Below are 21,838 nucleotides of genomic sequence, written 5' to 3' on the forward strand. Positions count from 1 at the left end.
CTCTTCATATAGAAGTATGAGGACCCTACTGTAATTATAATCAATAGTTAACAAGGCTTCATTAATTGATTTAATCATAGCCGCAAGAATCTCCGACTAATGCTTGCTCTGAATTTCCAGACACGGATTTTGACAGGTAAAAGAAAGATAAACGCAAGTAACAAAATTGCTTGGATTGTGCAGAACAAAAACAAAACAATTTGGATACCGTTTTAGTGTGGATGAGGCAGAAGAAGATGAAGAATTAAATAAAATACATGTGATGGGTGTTCTTGGTTTGTTCATGTTTTAATCCAATCACTATTTTGGATGAGGTGGGATGCTTGTTTGACTTGTCACTTGTGGTACCCATTAATTACCGTTCCTTAAATCAATAATTAAATCCCCACTTGCCAATAATTAAGAGAAAAAAATTAAGTACAGGTATTTGCATATTATTATTTCAAAATTTACTTTATCCAGAATTTGACAACAACATTTCTTTTCTTTTTTTTGGGTCAAATTTGAGGCTAAGGGTCTGTTGTCCCCAATTGCATGTCTCTTTTCCTTTGTGTCTAATGATATACGGAAGATACAAGGCAAACGCATAATACACTTTGACATAGCGCTCCTTCCCCAAGTATTTCAATATGTCGTTCTCTCAAAGTGTTGTTGCAATGTTATTGAGGTACTAGCTTTTCTATAGAATTCGTACATTCAAAAGTTCTTTACTTCACTAGTTTTTATATGTAGTTGGGGACACGTAAAATCGCTTATATATAAATAAATAAAAATGTTAAGAATAAGCATTTTGTTTTCAATTTTCATTTCTCTGAAAACTAAAAATTAAAAATTTGTTTGATAACAACTTTCAATTTTAAGAAAAAGTGATAATTTTAAAAATTAGCTTTTTCAATTTTTATTTTTTTAAGAACTAAACATAGTTACCAAACGGAAGTTTTAGTTTAAAAAAAAAAATCTAAAAACTCTTAAAACGTGAGATGATGCTCGTATTGGTAAGCTTGGTTATGTTCGTAAGTTAATTGGACTGGGATTTATTTAAGAGTTGTTCTATTCATACCCTATATATTGGTGAATGCATCTCACGTACTGAATACACTTCATATTTACTTTTTCCCCAACAAAAAAAAAAAACTCTTACTACATAAACTCCACATTCACCATATACACCCCACGCTGTCCACATACACCCAGATCAACACCATGTATTCCGTATTCATCTGTTACAAAAGAACAAAAGGAAGATGTTGTATAATTTCAAAATATGTAATTAATTAAATCAATTCTTTGTGGCAGCTGATTGGCATAACCCCTCAAATGGAACATGAATATAGTGGTTGTATGTAACTGGAATATGGGAAAGGTTCTAACCTTTCATAATGCTGTTTGTAAACGACAAATTGGAATGAACAAATCCTTCCAATATAACGTGGTTATCTTCAATTGCTGGCAATTTGTTCTTCACGAACAAGTTTGTTCTTTCAAATTGTAAAGGTAAGCGACGTAAGTTTATGAAACAGTATGTACTGTTTGCATATCAGACTAATACCCAATCAGATTGTTTCGAAAAAGGCAGTACCAACATTGTTGAAATCACGGAAACAATGAGAAAATATATAGTCTTACCTCATGTGAAACTTTCAAAATGTTAATTTCATGTTCTGTTTGTTAAAACTAGTTTTGTTCATCAATGTGTTTTTTCTTTTAGTGGTTACTGTTTTGTTCTACAATCGAGGGCTAGAGTGGCTTTGAGAGCATGAAAAAAAAAAAAAAAAAAAAAAAGATACATGTTGGACATGATTTCGGGGTGTATATATGAAATATTTATCTTGTTTAAAATCTTAATCGGCTTAAATGGTCATTTCATATTAAAAATATATAAGTCATTTAATAACAAATTTTCACACGGGGTGTATTCAATGATGTGGAGCGCCAATAAATAAAAAAAAAACTCTTTATTTAATCATCATTGGATGTGAATATGTGTCTTAACAACCCAATCGAGGTGTTTGTGATAGACATCCCAAGTTCTTTAGGCGTGTCACCTTCCGCTCGAATGGAAAGTTTATATCATTTTATATCAAACGAATGCCAAATTGATTGTTCACATACCAAATTTATGTACATTTCCAAATAATTAAAACTCAACTCGGCTTTCTGTTGAATCAAATTATAATATAATCTGCACATGATCAGTTGCATGAGGTTCAATAAACATCGATCGATAACGAATGCTGAACCTCATGTTTGTTTTTTTGGAAAAATAATGCGTGAGATCAACGCAAGGGATATACTAGCATGCATGTCATGAACTTAATCAATCACCTTAATTACGATAAGGTGGTTGTATGATTATGATAAGTACCTAAGCACATAGGGTTTCTGTACGATTATAATTTGACCGTGATATTTTCTTGAGTAATTATTGTATGGCATCTTTTTTTGGGATTTCGAGTTGTGGTGTTTTGGGTTTAAAGTTTAGTTTTCGAGGGTTTTGTGTTGTTTCCTTAAAATAGGTAAAAATATAGTATGCATATGATGGTAGTATGCGTTTATGTGATTTCATTAAAATTTTGTCAAAATTTTCAACCTGGTCGACGGGAAACGAATGACATGCCAATTTATCATTATAAAGTTTTACTATGCCCCTATTTTGATCTAAAATGTAACTTCATTGAAAAGGCCAAAAACGAAGAGAGAACAATTTATCATTACAAAATTCTACTATCCCATAGTCGGTACATAAGTTAATATTATGACATCAGTATTACTATGCTAATCAGTACTCCATATATTATGACATACTAACTTCGAAGTAGTTGGTGAAGTTGCTTATTCGTGATATCAAATCCCACCCTAATCAAGAACACGACATATCCCACAAATCATGCTAGATCTGAAGCACAAAACTTGCGGAAAAGTGATTCGTAAATGGTCCAGAGTTTGCATTGTCATTAAGCAAGTGAAATTGGCACCACAAATTCACAGCTACATACCTAAAATAGGGATTAGGGAGTGCCAAATGACATAACCTTAAGTACAATATTGAACAGAAAGATTCTACTCTTTTTCCATTGATTTGATACTACAGACGGGCTGTCTGATCGGTGTTTTATGAAATATAATCATTCAAATTATGCTTTAGGTTTGAGGCTAAGATTAAGTTTTTAGTCCCTTTCCTACAATATTTTCTATTTAACAAAGCGATGTGATACTTTCAAAGATAATTTTCCAACTGGTTATTGAACCCACGACAAAATTCATTACACCACCACAATGAAGTGAGCCACGAATATGTATGTCAGACTCATTACAAATATATTCTCATTGCATCCATCTGGGTTGAACTATAACTTTCTCCAACCAAGATAATACAATTGCTACCAGACCAAAGACTATTTTTAAGAATAATTAGTACCATCCGCATAACGAGCCCTGCATTGTCAAAGTTGATGGCAGGTTCTGGAAACCTACTTGAACAAAACTTTCCATAAAAGGAAAGAAATCCCACTGTAAATATGACAGATAGTTAGTACTAGAAGAAGCTTAAGATCTAGTTAAACCCGTAGAATGAGGATCCTCTCCGGATTCTCTTTGTGAGGATTCTAGCAATTCTCCAATCACGCCCGTTCATCATATATCGTGTGATCAGAAATCATTGTAAATTTTTTTATTTAAAATTGAATATAAACAGTACTTGACGAAAACTGACTGTACAATGTACGATAAACGAATGTGATTGGAGAATCCTCACAAAGAGAATCAGAAGAGGATCCTCATTCAAACCCGTATAGTTAATGTGCGTATCTGCGAACTCGGATCAGCAATCTAACTCTAACATTCTCAAGCCTTTTTCTTTTTTTTGTTGTTGTTATTTGGTCGAAAACTGAAGCCCAAAAACACTAATTAAGAACCACAGAATTCCAAGCTCTTGTTTTAAAAATATTATCAAATTGGCCTGTGTACACTCACTTATTCACCTAAGTTCGAATCCGCCTCTATTCTTAAAAATAGACGAAATTTTGACACGACACTTAAAAATTGATGGAAACTCACCAGTCATTAAGGATATGAGGTTCTTAATCAAGATCCAAGTACAATCCGCATTGAAAATTTTTGAAATTTGAAATAGTTGACACACAGTTGCCAACGTGAATGAGTAAATGGGGTTCTTCATTCCACACAACTCAAATCTTCAGTTTCTAGTTTTTGGTGTTTACATGCGGTGGCCAAGATCAAGTAAGAAACGCGAAAGACTTTTAAGATTGGAATAAATATTGGAGCCATCCAACACTTTTATTGTAACTAAGACCTTCGTTTTTATAAATTGTTAAGCTTTCTGCATGTAAAGCTCGTCTGTGAGATACTGTCGCGTGATACTAGTACTAGAAACCGCCAGCCAGTATAACCAATCCGCGTGCTATGGTACCACATCCACATGGCCGTGCTCCAGTTCCACACAATAACTTTTCCTCGTATGGGTTACCAGTGAGGAAGCTATTTTGCCAAGTCTTAAAATTTCTGCTATCCGAAGACGTCTAAATCATGAACACAAGCAATAATGGTGAATATTATCCCATCAATCACACTGACTGAACCAGCTAAATTGAAGGTGAAGCAGCAAATGTTTTAAAAGAAATTATTGCAATGAGATGAAACAAAGCTTTGCCAACTCAATAAATTCCAAGCCACACAAATACGATACGTGAAAAGGTCGTATAACATAATAAAAAATGAAAACTAGTAACTGAAATTCCGTTATTACCACTTGAGTGATAGACTATCGGTCTGAAGAAAGTTCATACGGATGAAGGATAATTGGACTACTTTTTATTGTAGTATTGCAGAGCAAATGCAGCTCCCAAGATCAACAAGGGTAGCAGAAACTGTAAAAGTTTTACCATGAGTCCAGAAGATTGTTCAGCAGGAGCAGCTGCTTGAGGAGGAAGCTTGTAATTTGGCTGTGCCGGTATGGTGGACGTGTCAACCTTGCCTACATAGTATTTTTCCATCTGCTCCCTCGCGGAATCGCTGTGCCCCACATCATTAAAATCATCTGTTGCATCTTTTTCTGCAAGATTTTCAACCAAAAATTCTAATTACCACACATAAACATTCGCATACTCTAACCAGTAAAGAAACAACAGTAGGAAAGCTAATAGATAAATTCTCTAGCTGAAGTCTACAATCTTACCGACTGCTAATAGCAAGACTTCATCGCCTCCAGGGTGTTCCTCCAAGAAAGGGGTCACATCATAAACCTGTGGTAAGTGGTTCAAAATATACTAGATAGTTAGTGAAGCAGGTAAAAATTTATGCAGGTAGATGAAGATAAAAGTAAAAAGTGAACCATCTAAGTTACCAGATGGAAGAATTAACTAAAATCTCTGTTGATTTTCTGTATGATCAACATAACAACAAAGAGAAGGACCTTATAGCTAGGAACCAATTTAAAAATCGTATGTAGGTCAGCATATTCACTGCTGGAAGCAAGTGTCCTTATCTTTATAACCCCTTCCTACTGTGAAACAAATATAAGAGTACAGAAACTGACCAGTGAGGAGGCCCAGCTAATTCTTTCCTGACCAATGACCGAAAATGTCTTTGTAAAACTGTTTAGTTCTGCAGCTGCTGGGAAGGGGCAGCAGCTGATCTTAAAAGTTTCCTGTTTGCATACCCATTTGAACAAGATCAGCTGATTCTCCTGCCCAGCTCAGCACGTGATAGATTCACATACGGTTTTTTTCATTGTTCTGCAGTTCTGAAAGTTGCCTAGAGTGCAACAATTGTTTCCCATACCACCAGAGATTACAATTGTTTTCTCCGATTAGCAAGAGTTATTTCAAACAAAAACAACTTTCATAAGTCAACCCCGCAAGTCCACTACTCGCCATGCTACCAATCTAACTATACATAATAACAATCAAATCGCTCATCTTTTACAATTCCACTTCCAATCTGACACATTTTCCTTTAACCGTTCAGAGTTGTACACATACTTAATCTTCACTACCTTAGGACCAGCAAGTGTAGAGCAACACCAATGAACTATCTTGATCTAGTGGAAGAAATTAATTAATTGTCCTCCTTTAAATGTGTTTACCACATACGCAATTCCTCCTCGATACAAATTAGTACCGCAGGCCTCCTCCTCCATCCCATCCTATTTAATTTTCCAGTGATTAAATCCTATTAACACCAAAAACAGACACACCAACTACACAGAAAACACAATGTGCAATTCAGTCCTCCACACAACAATACCATTTAATTAGTAACCATCATATTTTTGCAATAATTATACCTTCATATTGCTTGAATTCTCCTTTAGACTTTCAATTAGATCTGTAAACTTTCATGCATTCAATGCAGATAATGCAAAAGTAACTCCTTTAATACAAAAAAAAGGGCGGCAGCACAAGGCTTTTCCTTTAACCAAAAGATAAATCACAAATCAACCCAGAAACTGAAACAATTCCAGATGCAAGGATAATAAAAAATAAAAGGACAATCAAAAAGGAATTTTATTTTTTTTAAAGACCACAAATCTGACCTTTCCAGAGATTATGATCCAACAATCTTTCTTGTGGTTGTGCTTTGCCACCTCTTCGAAGAGATAAACTTCAGAGTTTGAACCCATTCCTGCAGCAGCCTCTGTTCATCACAAAGTCAACCCCAAACCAAAAATAATACTAATAATAATAATAAACCAACAAAAAACAAACAAAATAACACACAAAAAACACATAGATTGGATCCATAGACAAACTAAAAGGGTTGAAGAAATCCACTTACAGAGAACAGAAGAAGAAGATGATGGGGTTTGAAGCACAGCTCCTCCTCTGAAGTAGTAAGAAGTTTTAGCTGTCTTTAAAATGCTGAACTTCAGACTCAAGAGTTGTGGCTGGCACACTAAATGCTTTGGGTGAAGTGATAACCGAGATCCGTACTTAGTATTTTGATTGATCCACCAACCAAAGATCTTTTTTTTTTTTTTTTTGAACGCACCAACCAAATATCTTTAGCCGTCAACAATATGTAATATAATTATACATGCTAATAATAAATGCAAATAAAAAAAATACAGAATATGAACAAAACAAAAATACAAAACAGACCACTAGAAGATCGAGGCTTACGTAACGCAATGTCATTGAAACAGAAATTTCGTCCCTATTCAGTGGTTGTAGTTCTACAGACGTCTGCTTCACCAGGATTCAACGATCATGTTAGAATTCCAGCACCGAAAAACTTAATTTCTGGTGAATTCCTGTGTGATTCTCTCAGTAAGAAGATTTAGGAATGTAGAAGAAGAATTTGATATTTTCTGTGTTCTAAATACCATGCAGATGGATGTATAAATAGTGGGATTATGCCTGTTTGAAACAGGTATGAGAATGGGATGTGACTGTTGGAGACATCTCTTGAGAGGGATGCTGTGCTCCCTGCATTTTTCCATTTGCTTCAGACTTCATCTGAAAAGATGAATCTGATCAAAGCCCAAGCCCATCTTTTGATAATTAATTATATATTAATTAGTATACCCCAATGCTCAATCACAAGGTTAAGCCCAATTTCATTTTCAAAGGTTCATTACTCCAATCACTATCTATAAGAGACAAAACTTTATAAAGTAAGGAAACTTTTTAGAAATGGCCAATATGAAACAATGAAATTTCTACTCAAAATTTCCAACATAATCTTCTCTATTTGCCCTATTATTGCTCGTCAAAATTTTACGCCCTTCTCCAATTTGGTCCAACTTGGCTGGCTATCTTTCAATAATGTTTTTGATGATTTTTCACTTTCCCAACAATTTTCATCTCATTTGTATCTTTTAAATAGTTTTTTAGTTGTAATTGTATTCCTTTTTGGGAAATAAGATTCTCTCTCTTTATTACTATAAATAAAAGCGCAATGAAGTGAAAAATCATCATCACACAATCACCAAGTTCTCTCTTCTCCTTGTCCTTGCCACCGGCCATCTCCCCTTTTTTTTTCCTGAGCAAAATAGGCCAACACCATTGTCAGTATTTTTTGGGCAATTTATGTTCATCAAATTTAGCATTGCTTTTTAAATTATAGATTTTGTTCCATTTTGCCCTACACTTAAGTTGGTTTCAAGCACTTTAAACCTTTAAATTGTCGCAATTTTCTCTGTACTGTTAATTTTGCCAATTTTCTGTTAGAAGTAGACAATTGTGAAATCGAAGGTTTATGAAGTAGATAAGGTCCAAATTTCCGGGGCACTGCTAAAATATTTCTTACAGATCATTAAGCTGTTTTTTTTTTTTTAGTGAAATTTCATTTTAGTTCAGTAAACTATAATGGTCATTGCACTTAGCACAGGCATACTAAAATTTTGCAATATAATGTCTCTTACTTACTTTTGTTTTGTTTTTCTTTTTTTATTAAAAGAGGGTCAATTGGTGGCAAGCTATGGTTATCTACCTATTTTGAGCCTGGAGAGACTATAGAGAATTTCACCCTGTCCATGACTACAGTTAAGCAGACTCATTACAGCAGAGCATTAAACCGGAACCTCCCATATTTTGATGTTTATTGGAGAGCCGTAGGTTGCATCTTTACTACTAGGCCACTTACTATGTTTATGTCTCTTACTTACTCCGTTAGACCCAAATATAATACAAAAATATAATCACCCTCCATTATTATATTTTTTATGTGAAACTTGTGTTTTTCTATAAGAATCTAATTATAAATTTAGTTTAGTAGGGTGCATCTGGTGGCTTTGCAATTTGATGGGAAGGACAATATTTTATAACTTCAGTGGGGTTAAATAGAAAAGGCTTTTTGGCCAAAATGGTCATTGAGATTTGTCTAACTCCTTACTTTGGTCACTGAGATTTGAAATCAATAGAAGTGGTCATGAGATAGTCCACCATCAATCATTTTGGTCATTTAGTGAAAAATTATGTTAAATAAGAATCAAAATGACAAAATTACCCTCAATATAATGAACAATAGCCCAAATGATTCAACAAAAATTGAGGGTATTTTTATCATTTTATTCTTATTTTATAGAGATTTTTCGTGGAATGACTAAAATGATTGATTGTGGAAAAACTCAGGGACCAATTCTATCAATTTCAAATCTCAAGGACTAAAGTGAGGAATTATGCAAATTTCAAAGATCATTTTGGTTAAAAAGCCAATAGAAAATAAAACAAAATTGACATTGATGTAGCAACCATTTAGTAGAGTAGCCCAATTACCTCCATTCCCACCATTTAGACCATCTCCAACTATTAGCCTAAAACCTAAAATTTTTTAGCCCAAAAAATTTAGGTTTTTATCCAGAAATAGCTTTTATGCTTCAACCATTCTAGCCTAAAATTTTAGCCTCAGATTATTAAAGAATGAATTTAGGCTAATTTTTTTTTAAAATTAACTTTAAAAAAATTATGTAGACTATCCTAAATTAATTTTATGAACATTTTAACCTAAAAATATTTAAATTCTGATAAACATTGAAAAATCACTAAACCGACACATGAAACTCATGAAACACTATACAAGAATATGAAACACATGATAAAGATGTATAAACACAAGACACATGAGCAAACACATGGTTTTGGAAGATGGTAGAAAGAAAATTTGGAAGAATTGTAGGAGAAAAGTTAGTTTTGTGTGGATGTTTCAACAAATAAATAGGTATTTATAGAGTTTTTGAGTGAATTTTGAGTTAAATAATTTTTATAATTATTTTAATCGTTGAATTTAAATTTGGACCGTTAGATCTTTTTTTTACCGTTGATTTGATCATATTCGATCTTAATCGTTGGATTCAATAAATTTATAAATATAAAACAAAAATATTAACTAAGTTAAATATGGACCGTTAGATAACCAACATCCCATTTGAATGTGAGCCGTTGGGCTCAATTTTATTAGCAGACAAGTGGAAGACACACCCATGTTGGTGGGGGCTTCACCCCTAATCTTGGCCTATATCCTAGCCCAAATCTGGCTTTTTTTTTTTTTTTTTTTTTTGGGTAGGTTTTAGGTCCAATTTAGAACTTGAGTTGGAATGGATTTTTTGGGGTGGGGAGGGTAGGGGATGGGGGAAATAAAAGGGAAATTATAGGTTTTAAGCCATGGTTTGGAGTTGACCTTAGTAAAACAGTTTTTTCATAAAAGAAAAGAAAATGTAAACGGTTTTATAATTCAAAATATATCAACAGGAGCAACTTAATTTATTTATTTATTTTTAATAAACGATAGTATTTATAATAAAGAAGTGTGAGAGCATGTTAAGCCTTACAATGAGCTTGTTATAATAATGTGGTTAAACTTTATTTTTGGTAAAAATCGAATCTAAAATTTCTCACTTACAATTAAAGAGAAATATTCATTGTATCAAAGTGCAAATTTCCTTAAATAATTCCACATAAAATTTGATTGATTTGAACCAAAAGTCCACCACCTTCGTTCGTACCACTTCTTGTCCCATAACCACAGGGCCATGCCCCTCCATAGACCATAGTACCAATTACGTAATGGTTCATAAATGTGAGCAAAAGCTCATGTCACAGACTCTATTCTTTCAGTTATTTGGGGTTACACTGACCACCTGTGCTTTAATTGGCTTGATTTGGTCGGTGAGTCCCCAACAATCACGAATGAACAATAAATGGGGAATTATAGATTTTAGTTTATGGATTGAAGTTGGTCTTGGTAAAACAGTTTTTTTCATAAAAGAAAAGAAAATGTAAACAGTTTAATAATTCAAAATATATCAATAGGAGTAGTCTAATTTTTTATTTTTTATTTTTTAACAAACGATAATATTAATAATGAAGAGGTGTGAGAGCTGGTTAAGCCTTACAATGAGTTTGTTATAATAAAATGGTTAAACTTTGTTTTTGGCAAAAATCAAATCTAAAACATTTTACTTATAATCGAAGAGAAATATCCATTATATCAAAGTGGAAATTTCCTTAAATAATTCCACATAAAATTTGATTGATTTGAACCAAAAGTCCACCACCTTCGTACCACTTCTTGTCCCATAACCATAGGACCATGCCCCTCCATAGACCATAGTACCAATTATGTAATGGTTCATAAATGTGAGCAAAAGCTCATGTCACAGACTTTATTCTTTCAGTTGTTTGGGGTTACACTGACCACCTCTGCTTTAATTGGCTTGATTTGGTAGGTGAGTTCCCGTTAGATCCGGCAATTTTTGACACGACACAAAAATAATGGATTTCGGATTAACATGATAACTAATCGGATCATTATTGGGTGATCCGTTAAGAACCCGTAAATAACAGGTATACATGTGGGTAACCCATTTCGACCCGTTTAGAAAAAAATTATTTTAATAATTTTAAAGTTTAATTACTAAAAGATTTATTATAAAATATAATAGCCAATTAATATATACAATATATTCTATATTAAATATATAGTTTTGTGTTATTATTCTATATAAGTTAAAAAAAAAAAAATTTTAGTCATTATTTATTTGTACAGGCAAGAACTAAGAAGACATATATACAAGTATGAAAAATGTGAAAGAATATATAAACACTCGTGATTCATCATTATTCCTCCACGAGTAGATAATGGTTACACTTACATAATCGTTTAGATTTTTAAAATCCTCAAAACGCTCATGAATAATGTTTTTTATTTGAGGGCAAAATTAACAATAATTATTGTATAAGTGTAAAAAATGTCAAAAAAATATACAATCACTCATAGTGACAAACTTTACAACTTTCACAAAGGGGTCAGCTTTGAAATCCAACACTATAATCCATAAACCTTAAATTTATATTTAACTGTCGATTGTCATTTAGACTTTATTCTTCTTATTAAATTTCATTTTTAAACTTTTCTTTTTTGAAAACATGATCATCTGACGGATGTTCATATTTTGAAAACATAATACTTATTTAGTATTATGTTTTTTATTTGATTATTTATTGGTTTAAAATATATTTTCCTTAACGAGTAACTGGTCGAGTCATATTACCCGTTAATATTATCGGGTCGATTTTGGATCAGGTCATTTTACCTGTTTATTTTAATAGATGTTACACGACACGACCCGTTAAGATATCAGGTATGACATGAAAATGATACGAATATGAAAAACACGACACGAATGCCAGGTCTAGTCCTCAACAATCACGAATGTATAAGGGCACGATCATTGGATGTTATGTTTAGGGGTGGGAAAAAAAACTGGTAATGAGTGCAAAAAAAATTGGAGAAAAAAATTGGGCTGATCAAATTCAAAAGCGATAAAACTCGAACCGATAATGGGTTGATCAAGTTCATAATGAACCAAATTTAATGTACAAATTAACTTTTTTTTTCTTTTTCAAAATGATATTATCTGTACTACAGGAAGATGCTGGGCTTAGCCTCACAATGAGATAGCAATAATGTGATTCAAATTCGTTTTCGGCAAGAATCAAACCTAAGATTTCTCACTTACAAGTGAAGAGGAATATCAGTAGACCGTAGTGCTAAATGACAATGTACAAATTAACTTTTAGTTTTTAAGAATCAAGCAACTCTACCACTTAGTACTACGGTCTAGTGATATTTTTCTTCACTTGTAAGCGAGTCTCGCTAAAGACGAATTTGAACCTCATTATTGCTAGCCCATTATGAGGCTAAGCCCACCCCATCCCTTTTAGGGATGACAATTCTACTCGGTAAACCCGATAACTGTGAATAACCGTCCGAATAGATTGAAATTGGGTATAAAAATTCGGATACATTTTGGATATGAGGAAAAACCGTGAATATTATTCGGTTATGATTTTGGATATGGTTAAAGGGGTCTCAATCCGTATCCATCCCTGAATCCAAATCAAATAATATATATATATATATATATATATTCATTATTCACCGAATCCATTACCTTGAGAATACAAAAGTTGCATTGTGTGAGTTCTATTTTGTGGGAAAGTTCAAAAGTTTTGAATTAAAATCAATTAGAATTCAATGGTACTTATGAGAGATATCAAAGATCAACCAACAACATCAATGTTTAGCTTTAATTTTTATACTCCAAAGGATCCCTTCATTGAATAATTTTATACATCAAATATTTAATGACGAAATTAATATTTACTAAATTATAATGCGTCAACTAAACAAATATATTTTTTGTGTTGACGAAGATGGATACAACCATTAACCGATAAGGAATCCGTTAGCCGATGGGTATGGTTATGGATAATAACTTATGGTTAATTTACGGTTATGTATATAGTTAATTTTCGTGGTTATCAGGATGGATATAACATTTCTATCCCCAAACCAAACCGTTGCTATTTCTACTCCTCTTTAATGTAGATAATATTGTTTGTTAAAAAAAAAAAAAAAAAAAAAAAAAACAAATCAAGCGACTCTGTCTTACCTAACCGTGTTGCTGGCCCAACTCAAAACCCAAATCATTTTTCTTTTCTTATTTCCCTACGCCCACAACCGAATTTTTTGGTTTTAAAACCAAACCGAAATGAGTACACGTATTTAGTTCGGTTTATGGTTTTGGGGTGAAATCGGATCGAACTAAACCGTATCCACTTCTAAATGTGTTAATCGAACTGAACTGTGTCCGTCCCTAATTATGTTAGCATTTTTTTTTTTTCATTTTTTTCCCTTTATTTGACCAAAGGGTTATGATCATACTTGGCCACTTACATGTAAGAAGCTATTTTCTTTACTTGAAGATGTGACATTGTTTTACATTACAAATGTTGTAATTTGAATGATTCATTCTCTTTATCATCATAAAAAGATCATCTATAGAAAAATTATAGAAAAATTAATTAATTTGAAGATTGTTTAGCCATCCATAAGTGTCGAACAAATCAATAGGTTTTTTTTTAGTACATCTATATTTTTACACTAGGGGGAGTAGGAGTTCAGCTAAGCCACACAATGAACAACCTAATTTGGTATCGAATTCACCATTCACAAGATTCAAACCTAAGACCTCTCACTTCCAAGTGAAGAGGAATACCACCAGACCGTAATACTAAGTGGCAACAAATCAATAGTTATACTAACAATTAATATCTTCATGCTTAACAGTCAACTTCTTTGGATCATATGGATGACTAAACATATCTTCAAATGGAATGAAATTTTCTCAAGACAATGATAAAAATAATGAATTATTTGGATTATAATGTTTGTATGATGAAATGATGACACGTCGTCATGTAAGAAGAAATAACTCTTTGAAAAAAACAATAAGAAAAAAAAAAAGAATAGAAAAGAAAGTAACCCCATAAACCTAAAGAGGAACAAATATGGTAGACTATTAATAATTATGTGCACAAATAAAGTGTTTTTGAAGCAATTTAAGCAAAAGTTAGATGCCAAACTTTGTCTAGAAACTGCGCCACAATATCATATTCTTTGTTGAGTGCCAATGTTGGATCATTTTGCTAAAGTTAATAGATAATGCATCAAAAAGTCGATACACAAATCATAGCCTATAAGAGGCTATGTGACAAAAATATAACTCCCATCATTACTAAAGCCAAAACAATTAAGAAAAATTACAAATTAAACAGGAATAGAATAGTTCAGCAGTTGCACATACTTAAAAAGCTAATTAATTAACATTGTCCTTCATATAGTGATTATAGCAATCACCAAAGTACAAATCATTTCCAGGCAATGAAGTTTCAGGCCATATTTCAATGGACACAAGCAGTAGAACCTGCAAAAAGATGAGCAAACATAGACGGTGGTGTTCAGATTGGCATATATGAAACATACAAGGCATGATTTCGACTTGATTAAACCACAACGGATCATCAACAGACAATAATATAAAGTGATATGTAAGTAATGTTTTCTCTTTAGATTTACGTTATTAGACAGATCCTTATATTATCGGATTATGAATCTAATTCACATCGTTCAAATGATAATCAACTTAATCAATAGTTTCTATTTATTATAGTTTGTCTTAACAACTAATTGAAATGACTTCATGATGTGACCATGACAGTTGAGCCATCGAGTTTTCGAATTATAAGAACTTGGCTCTTTAAGAAGTTTTTTCTTCTCATATACAAATTATAATTTGATAGGCATAAAAATTTATTTTTGTATTTTTCAAGGGTCACTTCAGCACAGTCAGTATATGGATACATATTTAAGTAATTCAGATCCACTTGTTAATTTTTTTTGAATCTTTCAGCTACACATCTAACCATTAAACTTGATGCAATCTAAAATGTTCGTTATGACATCTATGTAGTGCTGTAAGATCAAGTTCCTTTTGGGGCCATAAAGTTACACTCTGACACCATATTTTACTTGCTGATGGATTAGATGATTTCCCAATTATTGGATGGAGATTTGACAAATTAGCCCCTTATAGGTGCCCTTTAGTACTATGACATTATAACTAAATGATACAGAAAAGATAATTAGGCCTTTTTTGTATTATCCACTTTGTTAATGTTAACAAAAATATGCGGAAACATTTTATGTCTTTGAATTGAAGAGAGTATGCATATATATACCTTGAATTGGAAGCAAAGAAACTGATTCAGAGGCATCACTTTCAACCTTGGTGACGAGTTCTACTGCACCGGGCTGCTTCTGGCCATCTGATTTGTCAACCTTGACATCATGCTCAGCTGGATGGATCTTCCTCTTCAACATCCTCCTCATCAGCTTTAGCATTACAAATAATTAGTTACTTTTTGGGTTTCTGGAATTACAGATTTGTTACTAAATCATTGAACCGCGAAAAATAAGACCACTAACAGTTAAAAAGTAGTTAATATCTTGATCACCCTTTTTGTGTATCTAGGACAATAAATGTGCATCACAATTTCACAACATAGGAAACAAATGACCCAAAGGAAATGACTCACTCGTTGCAGATTTTTTATTGGACTTGAATCCTCTTTGACGCGAAGAATGAGCTTCTTGGCAAATGATAGGCCGGTCTTTGTTCTCACGTTCACCTTTTTCTGCATTTTTGGCTGGACTTTGCAGGAGTCAAGCTTCAGTTGACCAACATCATGAACATGATCAGCCTGGAATAGGTCAGCTAGGGTTATTCTTTGGCCTCTCTTCTTCCTTTGATCATCATCAGTGATCTCGGAACGGTACAGATCAGGTGGTGCAATACTGATTTCATTGTTGGACCCTTCATATGGTGTAAGAGGAACACCATCAACGGTCAAGATCGCATGATCATCATCAACTAGTTTCTCAGTGGCATCAGAGTTTGACCCAACGTCCTCAAAACTGTGTTCAAATGTTTTAAATATTAAAGGATTCAGTTCTTCATCTCCAAAATTATCATCATAATGTTCATCATCTTCGTCGTCGTCATCACCACAGTGTGAAAATCCATTGTTTTCCTGATCGTGCTCTTGCTCTTCGCTCTCCAAAACGAAATATTCGTTCTGGGAGTTGAAGGGTTTTACGGGATCGAAACCCAAGGTACCTATCGTTAAAATGCCCTCCCTCCAACCGTCAAGCCCATCAACATTAACAAGTCCGACTTGCTTGAGAAATGCTTGTGTGCCCTTGTGATTGGTTTCCACTTCCAGTTCAGTTTTTTTCACATTTCCAGCAAACTCAACTGAAGGAAAACAAATTAATCTTCACTTAGCGCAAGAAATAAATACATATAGAGAATCGACAAATGTAATTAGTACATGGCTTTTTAGCCAAAATTGTCTCTTATATTATCATAACTTCTCAATTTGGTATCTGATAATGAAAATCGATAGAAATGGTCCATGAGTTTATCCGTTGTAAATTATTTTGGTCATTATATGAAAAATCTGTCAATATCCTCGTAACGACCACCTTTTTAAAGGTATCTTTGTCAAACCAATTCTTTCACTTAACAAAGATATTAATAGAGATTTCACGAAATAACCAAAATGACTTACAGTGAACAAACTCAAAAACTACTTCTATTACTTTTCATTGTCAAGGACCAAAATAAGAAATTATGTCAATATTAAGAATCACTTTAACTAAAAAGCCTTAGGTACAATAATATATCAACTAGGTATAAAATAAAACAAAGTACAAATAAAGAGAAAAGTTAAGAAATAAAACCCTTCTGATGAAGCCGCTTTTGAACCCAGTTGAAGATCTATATGCAGAGAAAGAAGATCAAGAAAGACGATCAATTAGTGACATGCACAATTAATTGTGCATTTTAAGAAGTTAAAATATGATATAATAATGTGCATGGTTCTGCGACTAGTACGTACTAATTACCTTCATATTTTTCTGAGGAAAGTTGCCAAATTATCAGAACAAAGCGCCAGTGACTGAAACACTGAAACTGAAGAGGAATGATTGAGTACCAGAATTAAAAGGGCAGGGGGGCAAGTGGGTTGCAGTCTTGCAGAGTCAGAAAACGACGCGTGTCCAGAGCGGGGCCCTGAACTCCAGCTGTGTTTGTGGGTGCATGGCTTGTTTGGCGAGCCACGATGTTGGGTCTTTGTGGCATGATCGATGTGCCGAAATTCTTGATAAGATGTGTTTGTTTACCCGCTGTACCCTCTCTCTGCCACCTCCACCGCCTCATCAGTCAAGTTCCGAGTTTGCTTTCTTTTTTGGTAAAGACTAGAATACAAAGTATAAAATTTAAAATTGCTGCATCATGAACTTTCATCTTTATTTAGATGGGCCTTTAGACTGAATTTTTATTATCCTTTGATTAAGGTTTTTGATTTAGCAAAATGTACACATTTGGTCCCTTAGATTTTTCATCAAGTTAGTTATATGGCTGGCATAGGATTCACAATTGATTCGGGAATTTTCACTCTAATTCAGATTTGGTTGTTGAACTAGAATTGCATAGGTACTGACCCACATGAGTGTCACATTATCAGACTAACAATTTTTTATTGGTGTTAACAGTTGGGACCTGTCACATCCCGGCCCGGGTTGTGGTGGGAGATTTATTGTGACAACCCGTCCCAAATTTTATTATTTTATAAATCTTAAAATGTGAAATTTATGAGAATACCCTAGAGGCGAGGGTATTGATTTTCGTTGATCGTTAGTTCATGACTCGTATGAACTATTACCTTACCGTATTCCAAAAGTGCGTTGGTAAGAATTGTTATTTATTATCTTATTAATTTCTTATTATTATTATTTTTGTTATGAAAAGGGTTGTTAATGATTGATAAAAAGAAAAAGAAGAAAGAAAAAAGGGGGATGGTTGCTTGATGGCAGCGAAAGAGAGGGAGAGGAAAGAAATGGGCACTACCCAATTAGAAATGAGGAGAGAGGGAGAGTGACGAATGAGAGTTAAGAACCAGGAGGGAAAGTAGAGAAGAAGAAAATGAGGGAATCCAAAACGGGTTTTCCTTGACCCATGTGACCCGGCCAGCGGGAACCATAGAAACCGAAGATTTCCCGGCCAAATTCCAGTGAATTAAGCCAAACCATCACCTGGAAACACCTCCCTAGCTTTCTCTCTACCATTCCTACCCCTAAATTCATACAATTTGGCCTTAGATTCGGGAGAAATGCACCAGTGGTGCGTGTGGGTGTTCGGCGGCAATCCACAAATTGTGAAGCTAACTCAGCCAATTGTCACTACCAATAGGCTCCCCTCAACCTCAGGAACAAAGCCCAAGTGATGGTAGGGGCGTTGGAGCATCCATGGAGTCGAATTGAATATACCCCAAAACTAGGGCTCCGATGGGTTTTCATGAAATTGGAGTCTTTCCAAGCCAAATTGGCCTTAGCCATAGGTAAAAAGTTTGTTCTACTCACTGAGATCTTCATTTCTGTGAAGTTTGGTAATTTTTGAAAATAGTTGGATTTTCCGGCAAGTCCGGGTGGCCGACCATCACCCACGGCAGCGCGTGGCCAGTAGGCCGCCAATGCTATTTTTAGGCTCTGTTACATGTTTTGAATTTAGTTTTGATATTTGAATGACGTAGGTTGATTGTTAGAACCTAAATTCTCTATGATATGTTAATAGGTATTTATGTGAATTGACGATCCGACCGTTGGATCGTCATCAAACTTTATTACATTGTAGTACGTAATATTTGAAGAATGTAGGAGGTTACGGATTGGGAATCTGATGTGCGGATCTTCCCAAATTGAATTTATAAGTTCGTGAAATAAATGTTAACCGTCACTTGGTTTTGGGCAATTGGGGGAGATCCAACCGTTGGATCGTAATAAAATTTTAGTATGTTATTCTAGAAGCATAATGTGTATCTTTGGAAGTTGTGGATTGGAAATCTAATGTACGAATTTTCTGGACCGAGTTATATAGGGTTGTAGACCCTCAATGGGCCTCAAACTATTTTAGAATGTCCTTGAGGATGTGCTTTATGTGAATTACGTATTTTGTTGATAAAATTTCTGAGATGTGATTCGATAATTGTTCTAGGAACAAATTGTTCGGACGTCTTGATGTGCATGCTAGAGAATCATAGTGTGGACACCAGGGTGAGTGGGTCTTTTCTTTTCTATCGTGTGTGTGTGTGTGTGTGTGTATAATTGATAATTCCACAACCATTTATAAATCGATTATGGCTTATGATTACTGTGAATGCTTTGAAGTAATTGATGTGAACTACGAATGGCTTGATCCCTGTTTAGGATATGTAGGCAGTCTAACGAGACGTTAGATGTAGCCATACAATAAGTGAGATACAATAATTGAGACAAAAACCTTGTTTGGGAAATTGAGCAATGTGAAGAAAATTGGTGGAAATGTGAGTTTTAGCTTTATGAATTGGTGGTTAAATGTGGTCATAAATCAATGTGTGAGGAATAGAGAATTGAAGTAAGAAGTCATCAATTTTGATAGTTAGTTAAACTAGTATTTAGTTGGGTTTATCACCGATAACTATTCCTGAAAGTAAATAGTTGGGAGTAGGGCATTATTGGTTGTATATTTTACGCCGTATTATATATTTTGGGAATACTATGAAATGCCTGATTCTTAGATTTGCATCATGGCATATTCTTATATATATTACCTGAACCTAATTATTGTGAATGCTTTGAAGTGTCAAATGACGCTGCGGACGCCCAGGTAAGCTTCAGGTGAGTACATGTTGATGATATTGATGGTAGTGAGTATGATTGTGTTGAGATGTATTTAACGCTCATTATCCTGCACCTCAGTGTTAGTGCTTCCCCCATGGCTAGGGTCTAGCATTCGCGTGATCGTTCACCTCCCGCACCACATGCTCACCTTGGATCCAAGGTAGGTGCCAGCCTGTCATACAGACCACATTAAGTGGTTCCGACTCATAGGTGACTTGCAATACTTCGCACAGCCTTCACGTGATCGTAGCACTTGAGCGTATTTTTTTACACCCAGCCTGTCGTACATACCACTTTAGGTGGTTCCGACTCGTGTGCAGGATTTGGTAGATGAGCTGATTAATGAGATATGGATAAGTCATACAGGTCACTATAGGTGACTCCGACTTATATGTGCTAGCAATGATTGATAAGATATGTAATGAAATATGGATAAGTTGTACAGGTCACTATAGGTGACTCCGACTTATATGTGCTAACAATGATTGATGAGATATGTGATAAGATATGAATAAGTCGTATAGGTCACTATAGGTGACTCCAACTTATATGTGCTAGCATTGATTGATGAGATATTGATTTACCCGTACAGGTTACGTGAGGTGACTCTAACTAACATATCGATAAGATATATATGTTTATTGAGATCTATGGCATGATATTCATGTGGACTTTGTTATGCCATGTATGGGATTGAGATAGATATGTATTCAATTTTCTGGGAAATTATACAGGTGTTACGGCGAGGGGCTACTGCCTTTGGTAATTGAAATTGGTTTGAAAAGTTTTGTTCACTCACTCACATTTTCTATTTTTGCACCCTTCCAGGTTCTACCAGCAGAGTTCCACATCGACGAGGATTCGTGGCACTTTCCAGTACAGATGTCTTCTTATGATGGTATAATCATTATCTTACCTTACTGTACTATACATATGCTCTGTATCAAGCGTGAAATGGGTCTAGACCCGCTCACCGCGCATTCGTATACTTAGGCACTTTTCGATTTTAATTTATTCACATTTTATACATTATCACACTTTATGGCTTTGTCACCTTCCAGGTGTCGGCCAGCACGCCTCTATTTAGGGTCCTAGTGGATATTCAGGGTCGGGGTGTGTCAGGACCGGTGGTGTACGTTTTGTTAAAATTCAAGGACTCCAATTAATATATTTTTAGTTTAATTAAGGACCAATTGTAAATTAAGGCAAAACTTCATGGATCAATTTTATTGTACTATATTTTTGTGTACTATACGCCCGTAGGCGTTGGATCCTTAGCTGCACATTCAACGATACATTCATTTGGTGCATGTTATACATCAGAGCACAATATAAATTTCAATATAGATATATACATATGTATAGGACTATAATTTTCAAGCCTATGACACATGGCACTCCGGATGGTCGGAATGACCATAAAGTCCTTAGCATTAGATTGGAGCCGCATAGGTATTTCGAGTATGACATGCCCTGATTAAGGTAGTCAGGCACAAGTCCAGTAGGCTTAAGCGGATTAGGAAGGTTACTTGTCTCCCAAGAAAGGAAACCCTTATTCATGTCAAATTAGGATATCTTGGAGATTAGGCAATGCAATCATAATCCTACGAGGATCTAATATCTGATGTAGATACCTCCTAGAATCTATCTTGTATTAATAGAGATTACTTTCCCTACAAGGATTCTCAACATCTCTATAAATACCCTAGCCTGGGTATATACGATCATTTATCCCACAACACTCACAAGAGCTACA

At 34.4% G+C, this 21,838-nt stretch overlaps 2 protein-coding genes across 2 annotated transcripts; both read right to left on the reverse strand.

Annotated features, from left to right (window-relative positions):
- Positions 1–4,648: 4,648 nt before the first annotated feature.
- On the reverse strand, positions 4,649–6,971 carry LOC103964255 (cytochrome b5). The gene is made up of 4 exons (XM_048566251.1): positions 6,796–6,971; positions 6,554–6,654; positions 5,195–5,261; positions 4,649–5,071 (listed from the first exon to the last, which is right to left on the reverse strand). Exons 2-4 carry the CDS (start codon positions 6,638–6,640, stop codon positions 4,824–4,826), a joined length of 402 nt encoding a protein of 133 aa, XP_048422208.1. The 5' UTR covers positions 6,641–6,654; positions 6,796–6,971; the 3' UTR covers positions 4,649–4,823.
- A 7,464-nt stretch (positions 6,972–14,435) lies between these two features.
- LOC103964253 (protein TILLER ANGLE CONTROL 1) lies at positions 14,436–17,390 on the reverse strand. The gene is made up of 5 exons (XM_009377168.3): positions 17,272–17,390; positions 17,107–17,143; positions 15,900–16,618; positions 15,543–15,696; positions 14,436–14,728 (listed from the first exon to the last, which is right to left on the reverse strand). The coding sequence occupies exons 1-5, from the start codon at positions 17,275–17,277 to the stop codon at positions 14,706–14,708; spliced, it is 939 nt and encodes a 312-aa protein (XP_009375443.2). The 5' UTR covers positions 17,278–17,390; the 3' UTR covers positions 14,436–14,705.
- Between the last annotated feature and the right edge of the window lie 4,448 nt (positions 17,391–21,838).

Source organism: the organism of the source record quoted next, unplaced genomic scaffold, assembly GCF_019419815.1.
Source record: "Pyrus x bretschneideri cultivar Hongxiangsu unplaced genomic scaffold, Pyrus_bretschneideri_v1 Contig40, whole genome shotgun sequence".
Taxonomy (NCBI): Eukaryota; Viridiplantae; Streptophyta; class Magnoliopsida; order Rosales; family Rosaceae; genus Pyrus; species Pyrus x bretschneideri.